This window comes from Pelobates fuscus, chromosome 3, assembly GCF_036172605.1.
Source record: "Pelobates fuscus isolate aPelFus1 chromosome 3, aPelFus1.pri, whole genome shotgun sequence".
Taxonomy (NCBI): Eukaryota; Metazoa; Chordata; class Amphibia; order Anura; family Pelobatidae; genus Pelobates; species Pelobates fuscus.
In genome coordinates, this window is record NC_086319.1 from 329724121 (window position 1) to 329737256 (window position 13136).

Below are 13136 nucleotides of genomic sequence, written 5' to 3' on the forward strand. Positions count from 1 at the left end.
TATCAATATAAACATACAATGCCACTATTACAGTTGTTTAAGTAATAGATTAACATTCGAAATATGGCAGAATAACAAAATTAGAGACAAAGAAAGAAAAAAACAAAAACATTCTTACACTGTGAGAGAATAGGATGATCAGTTGTGTCCCCAGTAGGACTTTTGTTTTGGTATTCCAGACAAGATTCACAGAACATAGAATCATTGACTAAGCCATTAAATTAGCCATTAGCAATCTGTAGTTTTTTTTTTTTTTTTACCTCAACTGATCACTTATCAGATTGGTTTGCCTTCTTTGTATTTCATTTATAAAATTCGGCCGTTAGTGGAGTAGAGTGCTCTCTCTGCATATCCCAGAGTATGCAGATAGGCGCTGTGATGTAGGGATTTTGCTCTAAACCCGTGCCCTGTTCTGGCATTACAGTTTCAAAACAAGTACCTGCCAGAATACACTGAATCTGAAAATAAAATACATTTATACCTTGGGCTTCAACTTAATATTGTTGGATAAGCTTTTAAATGATCTAATATTTTGAAAAAATTTAATTTTATGAAAAATATTGCATTTGTCCAATATTTTGCTATTTTTTAGATTGTTATATTTTATACATGATAGATTTTAATATTTAGAAAAATAGTAACAGTTAAATTTACCAGTTTTTCCAAAAATAAATCATTTTGAAAAAATTATTCAACAATATTAAATTGAAGCCTTGGTGTCCAAATGAACAGAAATATTGTTACAAAGCTCTGTGCAATATGCTAATCACAGCATTGACCTACATGTCAGGTGTTTTTTTTTTGTTTGTTTTTTTAAGCTTTATGTCTGGGTTATGCGGGAGAACTGGGTAATAGGAGACACTCTGCTTTCTGGGAAACTAATCTCACCAAGCCTGTTTGATTTTTTTTAACATGCTCCATTTTCAGACTAATTGATTTGTGTAGTAGGAATAAGAGCATTAAAGGCGCAGCTTGTTGTATTGATTATGATGCTATTAATCAGTGGGCACTGTGCCCTGTTTTAGAGCTTTCCCTGGCACCTGTAAACCGATAATGTGGAAACTATACTTCTGCATTAAGTGTGATCTTTTCCAATGTTGAAGGCAGTGGTAGGCGTGAGTTCGCTGTGGGTGTTAGCTCAGCACTCACTAGCTGTATTTGCCAAACAGCTGTTTATCCACAGTTTTAGACTGATCTGCTGAAAAGGCCAGTTGTATGTTACCAGGGTTTGACTAGCCTGTGTCCAAAGATATGGGTCCCAAAAGAACAAACATCTGTGCGTGTGTATTTAACAGGTTAATCACAAAGGACACCGTAAAAACTGCCAGATATACATTGGGAATTTTAAAGGTTAATCTCTACTGGTAAGACAAAAGAGTATACACACTAAAGGTACAGTGATAATATGTCAAATTGGAGTACTTCCAGGTGTACCTCACGAACACCCAATAGACAAATAGCAAACAGAAAGTGGAAAGAAAACCCAATACACGTATAAAGATTGAGATACATCCTGTAAAAAGTAGATCCAAGGCGGATAAATTGTATATAATCATTGTAATGAATCTAAAGTGATAAATGCATATCATAGCGTAATACAATTTAAAATAAAAGTGAAAATGTGCTGCTAGTAGCAAACTCACAAACGTAGGTGGAAAGCAGGCTTCTCACCCCACCTGGGGTTAAGTAGAATTTGATAGTACATCTTAGTGGTATGGGGATCTTCAAAGGAATGAAGGAAAAGAACCATACATAGTGAAGTATGTGTAAACATACAAAACGATTCATTAGAATGCACTTACAGACAAGTAGACGTAACCGGCATATCTCCACTGGCAAGTGGAATAAAATAGCAGCGTGGTGGGTCTGGAGGGGTCCAACTCAGGCCGCAGGAGAAAACAAGTAAAAGAAATAACAATAAAAATAAACCTGGGGGTTAACTCTGGAAAGCACTAACTAACGTGGACAACAAAGGGTTAACATTGTGTGGAGGAGTACCGTATTTGGTGTGTCCGTACTGAAAGGGTTAATTGTGTGCTTGTTTTACGGTTTAAAGTGCAATTCTCCAGTTCATTGTTCTCTGACCAGGTAACCCTGGTCAGCGTAGCTAACCGCAAATTCCCCTTTCCCTCCAGAGCCTTTTGCACCAAACCCAGCCAGTAATATTTGGGTACCCACTAACGTTTCTGTGAATGACACTGTGACCCTGTGACCGGAATACTTGTCCTTTATCGCATAGGTAGCTGAGGACATAATCTGTCCGATGGTTTCCTTAGATTGAGAGAGGTCCTCTACCTTACGGAGAGCTCCCTTTACTTTTGGTTGGGCCCATAGTAAATACATAGGTACTTGCTCCCACCCCCCTTAGCCATTTGCTCAATAATCCTAGACATCCTGGAACCATGGGTAGGTTCCTAGCACTCTGGTTCCCTCTGTGTCACTGCAGTCTCCTAGAAGGTCCCCACACTGTTTTACATGTTTGTCATGCCTTCAAGTAACACCTCAGGAGTGTGGTAACCCAATCTACTTGTTTGTCATAACAAGCTACATGTCCTGAAACAAAATAAGTGCAATTAAAAATAAATTTTGAGGCCCCTGCCAAGAGCACTGGACAGTGCTATTTGCTGGATTGTGAATTTTTACAAAAGAAATCTGAAAGGCGAAATAGAGGCAATATTAACTAATCTGGAAAAATTCTTTAACTGTAGTCTCAAAAGGGCTATTTTTGTGTCCGTTTTGCCACTTGGGTTTATTTTGCAAAATACCCTGAGTGTCCTACCCTCTGCCCTCCCATAGTCTCCCCCTTTTTCATAGTGTGTGTGCTTGTTGTGTGTCATCCTTGTGTGCTTTTTGCTGTATGTGTATGGTGTGTGTTCGATTGTGTCCACCACATGCACTCAGCATTCACTATACACACTGTTTTACATTACACACAACCTGGAGTTTACTATAATCATGGTACATGTTGTTTTAGGTTTTTTCCTAAAGTTCAAGTTAAACTATAATAGGGTGCGTCTTCTATTCTAAATAATACGGTAATGCAGCAATGATTTTGGATCAGTATGAATTTTCCTTGTTCTTTGAACACTTTGTTTAGAACTTTCATCTCTGAATTCTTTCCGTGTTAGAGCACTTTTGTTTTTACTTCCATGGCTATACTCCATTCGATATCCTTTGTGTTTATTAGCCAAATAATTTGATGACTCAGAATGTTATAAACACATGGATACATTGGATATTGCTCAATCATACATGGGGAAAAAAAACAACCACCCACAGATTGATGACTGATAAAAAGGTATTGACACCTCTTGTCTGTTCATTTGAAAAGTCTATCAGACTGATCTCTGTTACTTGTTCTGGTTTACTTTATGCAAATCCCCCAAAAAATTTTAATGTGCTAGCATTTACCACTCATTGAAAGGAAATTTCTGGCATGTACTATCCTTCATGTAGCCCATAGTATACATATTGTACTTTTAGATATCCACCCTTTATGTAAAGTCAAATGTTCCTTGCTGACACTCCCCCGAGAACGTCCATATTAAAACCCTTTGACACACTATTTTAAAACAGATTATTGATTGATTTTTGATGGACATACATATATATCTTGGTATCATTTTGACATCTAAAGGGATGCTGTAGTCACCAAAACAACGTTAGCTTAATGAAGCAGTTTGGGTGTATAGTTCATTCCCCTGCTGTCTCACTGCCCATTTTTTTATTTCTGTTTATGCAGCTCTACACACTACTTTATTGACTGAGACTGAAACAGTCTGCATAAAAGAATGGTTTCATTTTCAATCAGACGTTGTCTTACTTTAGAAGCTTGTATCTCCTGCTCTGTAAATTTAACTTTAATCACACACAGGAGGCTCCTGCAAGGTCTAGCAGGCTATTAACAGTGCAGGAGATACGAAATTCTAAATTAAACATACTATGCAATACAGGATGTCTAAATATTAGATCTCACCTTACAGGAAGTGTTTATTCTGTGTTGGTCACATGCAGGGAGCTGTAACTAGGGCTGCATAAACAAAGTGATTTAATGGCAGAGAATTGAGCAGTGAATCTACATTTTCATGATCTGTACAGCAAAACTGTTTCATTAGGCTAAAGTTGTTTTGGTGACTATAGAGTGTCCCTTTAAAAGTTGGTTTATTACACTTCTCAATCAATTGAAAGTCCAGCACCTGAAAATTCAGAGCAGAATTAAAGGTGTGTAGAGAATGTTTGCTTTGTATTCTGTTTTCACACCATCACACATAATTATACCCATGATGTTTTCATGTCTGCCCATTTTTATTCTTCACATATTTACTGTGTATAAACTATATCAAACCAATTACATTATACAAATATTGTGCCATCTAATATATCCATCCACCTTATTCTTGTATTTCTGTGTTGGTTATGGTGTTTAGAGTGTCCCTTCCATTTGCTTTAACATGATGTGATCTTGATCCAAGCACAGTAAGTCATGCATATTTTTTGGGGGGTGGGGGGAGTTGATATTGGTTTACTCCTCTTTATTGATCATATTGATGTATTTTTACTTTCTTTACTTGGAAAAGTATATTAATCTCTTTAGTAAACATCTCTATAGATGCTCCAATACACCGGCAGGGCCGGACTGGAAACTAAAAGCAGCCCTGGAAAAAAAATTCTATACCAGCCCAATAATGCGTCGCGCCAGCATAGTGTGCTGATATAGAGGGTGAAAAAATAACTTGAAATTGAAAACTCTTACTCCAACGAAAGAACGCATATAGGACTTCAAAATAAACAAAAGAGTGCCTTTATTTTAAGTAGACGTACATTTGCATGTAATCAATGTTTCAGTACAACTACTTAGGCCTATTAAGGACATTTTAGTAATGATACTGAAATGCTGAATGTCTGCAATTGCACAACTAAACAAAAATTAGCTTGTTTATTTTGAAGTTCTATGGGTGCGCTCTAAACTTTAAATATGTTATGGTGCATGAGTATGCAACTAGCAACAAGACTGGGCCCAGGGCCGGCCTTAGGCATTTGGGCGCCCTGTGCAAAAAAATCTTCACAGCGCCCCCCCCCCTTCCCGTCCCCCCCTCCCCCACTCCTTACCCCTTCCCACACACGCAGACAGTCACACACACGCGCAGACAGTCACACACACACACACACACACAGGCAAACAGACACACACACACAAACAGTCAGACACACACACTCACTAACAGACAAACACACTCACAGACACACACTAACAGACACAGACACACACACACACTAACATACAGACACACACTAACATACACACACTAACAGACACACACACACTAACAGACACACACTAACATACACACAGACACACACTAATATACACACACTAACATACACACACACACACACACACAGTCTCACACACACACACACACACACAGGCAAACAGACACACACACACACTAACAGACAAACACACTCACAGACACACACTAACAGACACAGACACACACACACTAACAGACAGACACACACTAACATACACACACACACTAACATACACACAGACACACACTAACAGACACACACTAACATACACACAGACACACACTAACATACACACACACACTAACAGACACAGACACACACTAACATACACACTAACAGACACACACACTAACATACACACACTAACAGACACAGACACACACTAACATACACACTAACAGACACAGACACACACTAACATACACACACACACAGACACACACTAACACACACACACACACACACCCACATTAACACATTTTGTAACATTTATTTAGACCCCCCCCCCCCAGCCTCCTTACCTTTGGGAATGCTGGGGGGGGGTCTCTTCCTCCCTGGTGGTCCAGTGGCTGCTGGGCGGTCGGGCGGCGCTGGCGGGCGGGCGGCTGGCGAGGGAGCACTTCCTCTGAGCTGTATGCTCAGCTCCCTCGCGCGCTGCAGAGTGAGGCTGGGAGCCGGAATATGACGTCATATTCCGGCTCCACCTCCCAGCCACACTGTGCGGCGCGCGAGGGAGCTGAGCATACAGCTCAGAGGAAGTGCTCCCTCGCCAGCCGCCCGCCAGCGCCGCCCGACCGCCCAGCAGCCAGGCATGTCTGTTAGCCGCAAGGCTAACAAGACATTTGCCTTGGGCATTTGGGGGCGGCTTTTTTTGCCGCCCCCTGGAAAATGCCGCCCAAGGCAAATGTCTTGTTAGCATTGCGGCTAACAGACATGCCGTGTGAGCTATGCGGCCGCAGGGCGCCCCCTGCACCATGGCGCCCTGTGCGGCCGCACAGCTCGCACACCCCTAAGGCCGGCCCTGACTGGGCCAATACGTGCTCATTACATACATACATATATATATATATATATATAAATGACATTTATGTGTGTATTATGCATATATAAATGTATATTACTATATGTGTAAATATTATAGGCATAATTATATGTTACTAATACACACATCAAAATATATATATGTGTGTGTGTATTACTGTCAGGATCACATCAATTTACGTCTATTACCTTTACCTCGTTTACTGTATCTTGTCTCCAATTGTCTCCTTTTTTCTCCTACAGCGACCCTTGTGCATCTTTTACTTCATCCCAGTCCCTGTGTTTCTTTTTACCCTTCTCCAGCCTCTGTATTTCTCTTTCCCTAGCCCCTTTTGTGTTGTTCTTAGCCCCAGCCAACAAACCTTCTGTCTCTTTCTACCCTCTCCTCCCTGTCTCTCTTCCCCCTCTCGTCCCTGAGTCTCTCTTCCCCATCTCCTCCCTGTGTCTCTCTCCTACCCCTCTGTCTCTTTGTACCCCCATCCCCTGTGTCTCTCTAGTACCCCTCTGTCTCTTTGTCCATCTTCCCTGGTGTCTCTCTATTACCCCACCTGTCTCTGTGTCCCCCCTTCTCCTGTGTCTCTCTATTACCCATATCTTTGTCCCCCCAACCCCTATGTCTCTCTATTACCCCTCTGTCTCTTTGTCCCCCCCTTCCCTGGTGTCTCTCTATTACCCCATCTCTTTGTCCCCCCATCCCCTGTCTCTCTATTACACTTCTGTCTCTTTGTCCCCCCCCTTCCCTGGTGTCTCTCTATTACCCCATCTCTTTGTCCCCCCCATCCCCTGTCTCTCTATTACCCCTCAATCTCTGTGTCCCCCCTTCCCCTGTGTTTCTATTACCCCTCTATTTGTCTCCCCTTCCCCTCTTTTTGTCCTCCCCTTCCCCTCTATTTGTCCCCCCTTCCCCTCTATTTGTCCCCCCCTTCCCCTTCCCCTTTTCTCTGTACCTGCTGCTACAGGAGGACTGAGGGAGGGGGCGGAGCTTAACTACCATGCTCCCTCCCGGTTCCCATAATTCCCAGCATCTACACATCATAGAGTAATCCCTACTCTATGATGTGTAGATGCTGGGAATTATGGGAACCGCGAGGGAGCTTGGTAGTTAGCTCCGCCCCCTCCCTCAGTTTTCCTGTGCTGACAGTTATGCCAGTATCAGTGAGTGTGCTGCTGGATCACTTAGGCGGCCGCCCGGCACACTCACTGATAGTGACAGCAGCATAGCTGTCAGCACAGGAGATGGGGCTGCCGGCCGCAAGGTGAGTAATCACCTCAGAGTGTGCCGCCGGACTGGCCACCCGGCGGCACTGACATGCGGCCGACGGCCGCGATTTTATTAAAATATAGGTAGCAGGGCACCCTCTCACTGTCCAGCTCCCCAGGTGCCGCGGCCCACCGGGAAATTTCCCGGTATCCCGGTGGGCCAGTCCGGGCCTGTACACCGGACCTGCCCTAGAAAGCAAATCCTAGTAGTCCCCATTGGAGTCTCCTTTCCATTACTAAGTTATGAAGCAAGTTGTGGACTGTTATACGTGGATGTCTTATGAAAAGACCAGGAAAAGAGTTGACTAAACTCAACTATTCAATTACTTCTATCATTGCGTGATTCTGTCGATAATGAATGTGATTGAATCCTCCATTCCTAAAGCTTGTGGAGGGGCTTAGAGCTCGTAATCTGTAAGGAGGAGGCTGATTACACAGAAAACCATGCAAAGTGTCAAAAAGAACCATTCTCCTCATCCCCATAGCACCCTTGTTAGAGAAGCATGAGAGATGTGAAGGTTGAAACCGGCTGCATAGAACTATACACTAGTGTTGCTGTACAGATAATTACTACATGGTAAAGATATACCAATAGTAAACTGTGTACTGCTAAAATCAATGTTACACTTACCCCTAAGGGTTAAACAATGAAAACACTGTAAAAATAATAACTCGTATAGTGTAATCCCTTTGGTGATAAGTCAGTGGACTAGTAAAAATGGAAACTCACGTGGGAAAGAGCCTGATATGGATAGGCTCAAATCGCTTCAGCTTTAGTGTACTCAGTGTTACAGTTCCTACATTTGTGTGGAACCTGCTAACACTTTGCACTTTAATATTCGTCTAAAGCGCCTTTAAGCATAGAGCACTTTTTTGTTATCTGTGATTTACTAGTGTTGCTATGTTACCAAATAGGAACTAGGTCCCTGTGTTGTAGTATTCCTAGACGTTTTTGTTCTCTTCTTCAAACCCTGTATTATTATTATTATCATTATTATTATTATTTTTTTTTAAAGATCTCAGTAGAGATATCAATTTAATAAAACAGGAAGGGGATCTTTTAAGGAGGCATTAAAACTCCTAATACTGTTCGCCTCGGAAATAGAATCACTGTGTCCACTTCACACCCTGGATTTTGTTGTTGTTGTTGTATCTCCCATGATGAAATAAAGTTGATTTTACTATCAAACTAAACATGCTGAATAGGATATCCTCCACCCACGTATTGGGTGAAAAATATCTCTTTTTGGTTTGGAACATAGTGACAGCTGGTTATAGGACAAAGTATGTGGAATCATGGCTAATTTTGGACAGTAAGTAGCTGATTGGGTGAGCTGTTCAGGAATATATTGGTTGTGAAAGTGCCATGTTTGAGAAGGAGGTTTTAGGGCTTCATTCCCCAAAATCCTTGCAGATTGGGGTTTAGCAAGTAGGCTACTGATAGCAGACCCAAACATCGCGGCACCTGGGAAGGAACGGTCTTATCTTATGTTGATCACCACCTGGATGGTGAATACACATTTGTAAGTGTATAAATACTGTGTGTCTGCTAATACGTGTACTTGGTTTTCACCCTTCATCTTGTCTCGGCTAATATTTGGGGAAAATGCTACGTGTGCTATGATCACTCTCAACATCTGAGCTATATGAGGGAGGGAGGAGCTCTTCTGGAGCACTTCATACATACAGGAATGGGCAGAAAAAGCCAACGAGTAGGTTTAATCATTAGGTACAGGACATGTTTAGTTAAGCTCATGTCTGCTAAAAGATGTTCCTCCCGTTACTAAGTCTAAAGGTTAAGAACATTTTTGCAACGGTTAAAGGGTTACTTCAACCACCAGGACCACGTCAGTGATTAAAAGTGATCATGGTGGTAGGAATATATATGTGTAATGTTTCTGCTTGAAACATTGCACATACAGAGTTATTTTTAATTGTGTGTGGGGAGCTAGGTAGCCCAGAACTCTGTCTACAACACCTATGCATACATACGTATACACATTTTTTCTGGAGAGGTGCACACTGGTAATAGATTTGTGATGTCATGTGTAAATTCTGTGTTTGCTTTTTGATATTCTTTGATTATATTGGGTTGCTGCGTAACTACCCACGTTTATATTGAACAATAAATTATCTCACACCCTTTAAAAGAGACAGTTCTGTAAATAGCTAAGTCACTGTGTTTTTAAATCTAGTGAGAATAAGTTACTAGTGAGAATAAGTTACGTGGTTATTTTTATCTGTTAATAGTTTCCTCATTGTACAGTGAGAGGTGATTGATGTGGTTACAAGTTGACCTCGCTGACCTTTTCTTTTTGCTGGGTGTTGCTGCATACATGCGCAATGATGGACTTTCTTAAAGCATTAATAATACATGTGTCTAGTTTTGGGTAATAAAGAGTTACTTATAACGAACTATTTTTATGTTGCAGAATGGAAAATTATCTGCCGAAGTAGAACCATTTGTTCCTCAGAAGAAGGGAGCCGAAACGATCGCTATGCCCATGGCTGTACCTGGTGACAGTGGAGGTGTCGGTGGACTGGAAGCCACTCCCATTCCAAGCTATCTCATAACATGCTATCCATTTGTTCAAGAAAACCAGTCCAATAGGTAATTTGATTTTGTCGCGTGCCAGCACCCAGGTATTCAGATTGTGATGTTTACAACTTAATGAACCATTCTATAAATAGATTCTGTAATATTTCTCTGGCAGATATGCTTCAGTAAAAGTACAGAATCACATGCCCTAGAATGCATGAACTTTGCTTTTCTTCTGTGTAAATATTTTACTAGTATTGTGGCATTTATAAATCAAATCTATTTGCCTAGTCATGGTAACCTTAGATACACAATAATTCTGATCTAAATAATCTTGTGCGGCAATTAAATGCCTTCGCTTGTTCACAAGGCTTTCATAAGCACATACAATTTTTTTTTCTCCTCTAATGTTCAATGTATTTGGGCTGATAAATACTATAGCCATTGCTGCTGCCCAAGAGTGGTGAGAGTTTGATTGCAGGGTTTAGTTTTCTATATTTGTTTCTGTATTACACAGTCATGTTACAGCGCTGCCACTTACCCTTTTAGCTGAAAGCAGCACGGTGAGTTGTTTGTATAGGACTCACCTAAAAAGTTTGATTCAACAGGGGAGGTGTACTTAGATTTTAATAATGATTGAATTGGTATTAAAACCCTCTTGTTATTTAATTTAATTTGGTAACTGTTTAGTTCTTCTATTTAAGGTTGAAACATATCTGCTCCTCTGAAGAATTTTGTTGCTGCATAAACATTTTTCCATTAGGACCCCATAAAAAAAATATTTTAAATTGGCGTTCACAGGACATATCTTGGTGGGTCAGGATAAATGCCATAAAATCCTATATAATCCCCAAGTGGCCATACCTCTTCATATGTTAGCTTTAATCAGAAATAAAAGCTGGCTAGATATAGTTTAGGTGCGAATAAATACTATTGCACTATTAGGGGGGCTGGGATACCCTCTAATTAAAGAGATCCATTGGTCCATATATACAAATTACAGCTGACCAATTCTAAAACTGAAGTTTGGTACAAACTAGAAACAGAGCAAGCCAAAGGGAAAAAAATAAAAGATCTTGGCTTATTAATTTGGCACGATCTTATGAATTGTCTGCTATGCCAGATTTACCAATGGTTTTACAACAGACTCTGAACCAATGGAAATCCATAAAAACTGAGCTAATTTTTTATTTTTTATTTAATATAAACTCTATAGCGGTGCTTATGTTAGAATTTTAGAAACGTTTGTCCCAGACCGTAATTTAACAAATTGTAAAAAATCCAAGGTTATAACTACACTGCCTGAGCATACTTATGTGAAGGTAATGCAGAGATGGTATCTTGTCCCGGAAAGACTTGCAAATATGTCTTCAAGGCACTCCTCATTGTGTTGGAGATGTGGTAGAGAGGTTGGAACTATGACACACATTTGGTGGAGTTGCCCCCAAACTACGCATTTTTGGACAGCAGTCTATAGATCAACAAATCAATGAGGCGCCCCATGTCTGGCAAAAATGCCTGAAGTGGCACTTTTACAATTGAATTGTGAAAGTATAAATCAAAAAGCCAGGATTATAATGACTCACTGTTTGACTGCTGCCAAGATGGTGATTTCCAGATGCTGGAAAACAAATTCAGTTCGCAATACAGTCATTTTGTATCCCAATTAGTTCATCAGTTAGAAATGGATAAGCTATACACTACAACAATAATAAAGATGACATTTTCCATTTCTATAATGAAATAATAAGTTAGGAAATAATTAAATCCCTAATACGCAACTTTAAAGGATCACTATAGTGTCAGGAAAACAGATCGGTTTTCCTGACACTATAGTACACTGAGGGTGCCCCGACCCTCAGGGTCCCCCTTCTGTGGTTAAAATCCCTTCAGTTACTCACGTTCTTCCACCGCCAGGCTCCCTTACCTCTCCTCCCCTGCCGACGTCGGCTCCCCCGTTTGTGCTGCGCGCACATTCAAAGTGTCCATAGGAAAGCATTTTTCAATGCTTTCCTATGGACGCTCTGCATGATGGAGGCATAATATGCCTCCAGCGTCGCAGATGCATCTCTAGTGGCTGTCCGGAAGACAGCCACTAGAGGCTGGCTTAACCCCAAATGTAAACATAGCAGTTTCTCTGAAACTGCTATGTTTACAGTAGGCACGGTTAACTCTAGAGGGACCTGGCACCCAGACCACTTCATTAAGCTGATTTGGTCTGGGTGACTGTCTATAGTGTCCCTTTAAGAATCTAACTGACTAAGATTGTGTTTTTAAAATACATTGGTATTGTACTCAAGCTAACAATAGCCCGGATGAAAGTGTATATGAATGTGGAGGATAAAATATAATGTATAGAGTTGCGTTTGTAAAACAATCACGTTTTTCTTTCTTTCTTATGAACAAAATGTAAATTTCTGCAAATTAAAATTTTCAGGACATATGTAACGTATGACGTCTTGTATTGTCATATTTAGTTTTTGTTTATCGTGAGAAAATACTTCAATAAAGATTAAATAAGAAAAAAATTATTGTAAATATAATCTACATCTCTAGAACATAACCAAAAATGTAAATCAAGATGTTGTAATTATATCAAATACGCATAAATGTGTATAAGATTGCTGAGCATTTGCTGCCCTCCATTTGTTCTTCCAAATCTCATTTATCTTATAAAGTTATACCAATATAGTATTTTTCTAGATTTTGAGTCAACGTACTTCTCTGGTGTTTGTAATGTACACAAAGTATCGTGGGATTTATTTGTTGTTTTTTTATATTGAAACATAATTAATTGGTCAAAATAATATATAATGATTACAAATAAAAATTACTGTTTCCGTTGCTACTATTACAATCCTTAGCTTCGTGTGTGTGTGTGTGTGTGTGTGTAGGGGTCACACACAGACGACTGCAGTAATTTGTCCACCATTTCCCTACACATGTCCCTGTGTGTCTTGGCATACAAAGTAGCCCAGCG

At 40.4% G+C, this 13136-nt stretch overlaps 1 protein-coding gene across 2 annotated transcripts in view; it reads left to right on the forward strand.

Moving 5' to 3' along the window:
• The window catches only part of SECISBP2L (SECIS binding protein 2 like), a 56248-nt gene that overhangs the window by 14541 nt on the left and 28571 nt on the right, over positions 1–13136 (forward strand). For both annotated transcript variants that reach the window (XM_063449024.1, XM_063449023.1), the window contains exon 2: positions 10050–10228. In XM_063449024.1, the coding sequence (XP_063305094.1) occupies positions 10050–10228 (179 nt within the window). The remainder of the gene's footprint in view (positions 1–10049; positions 10229–13136) is intronic.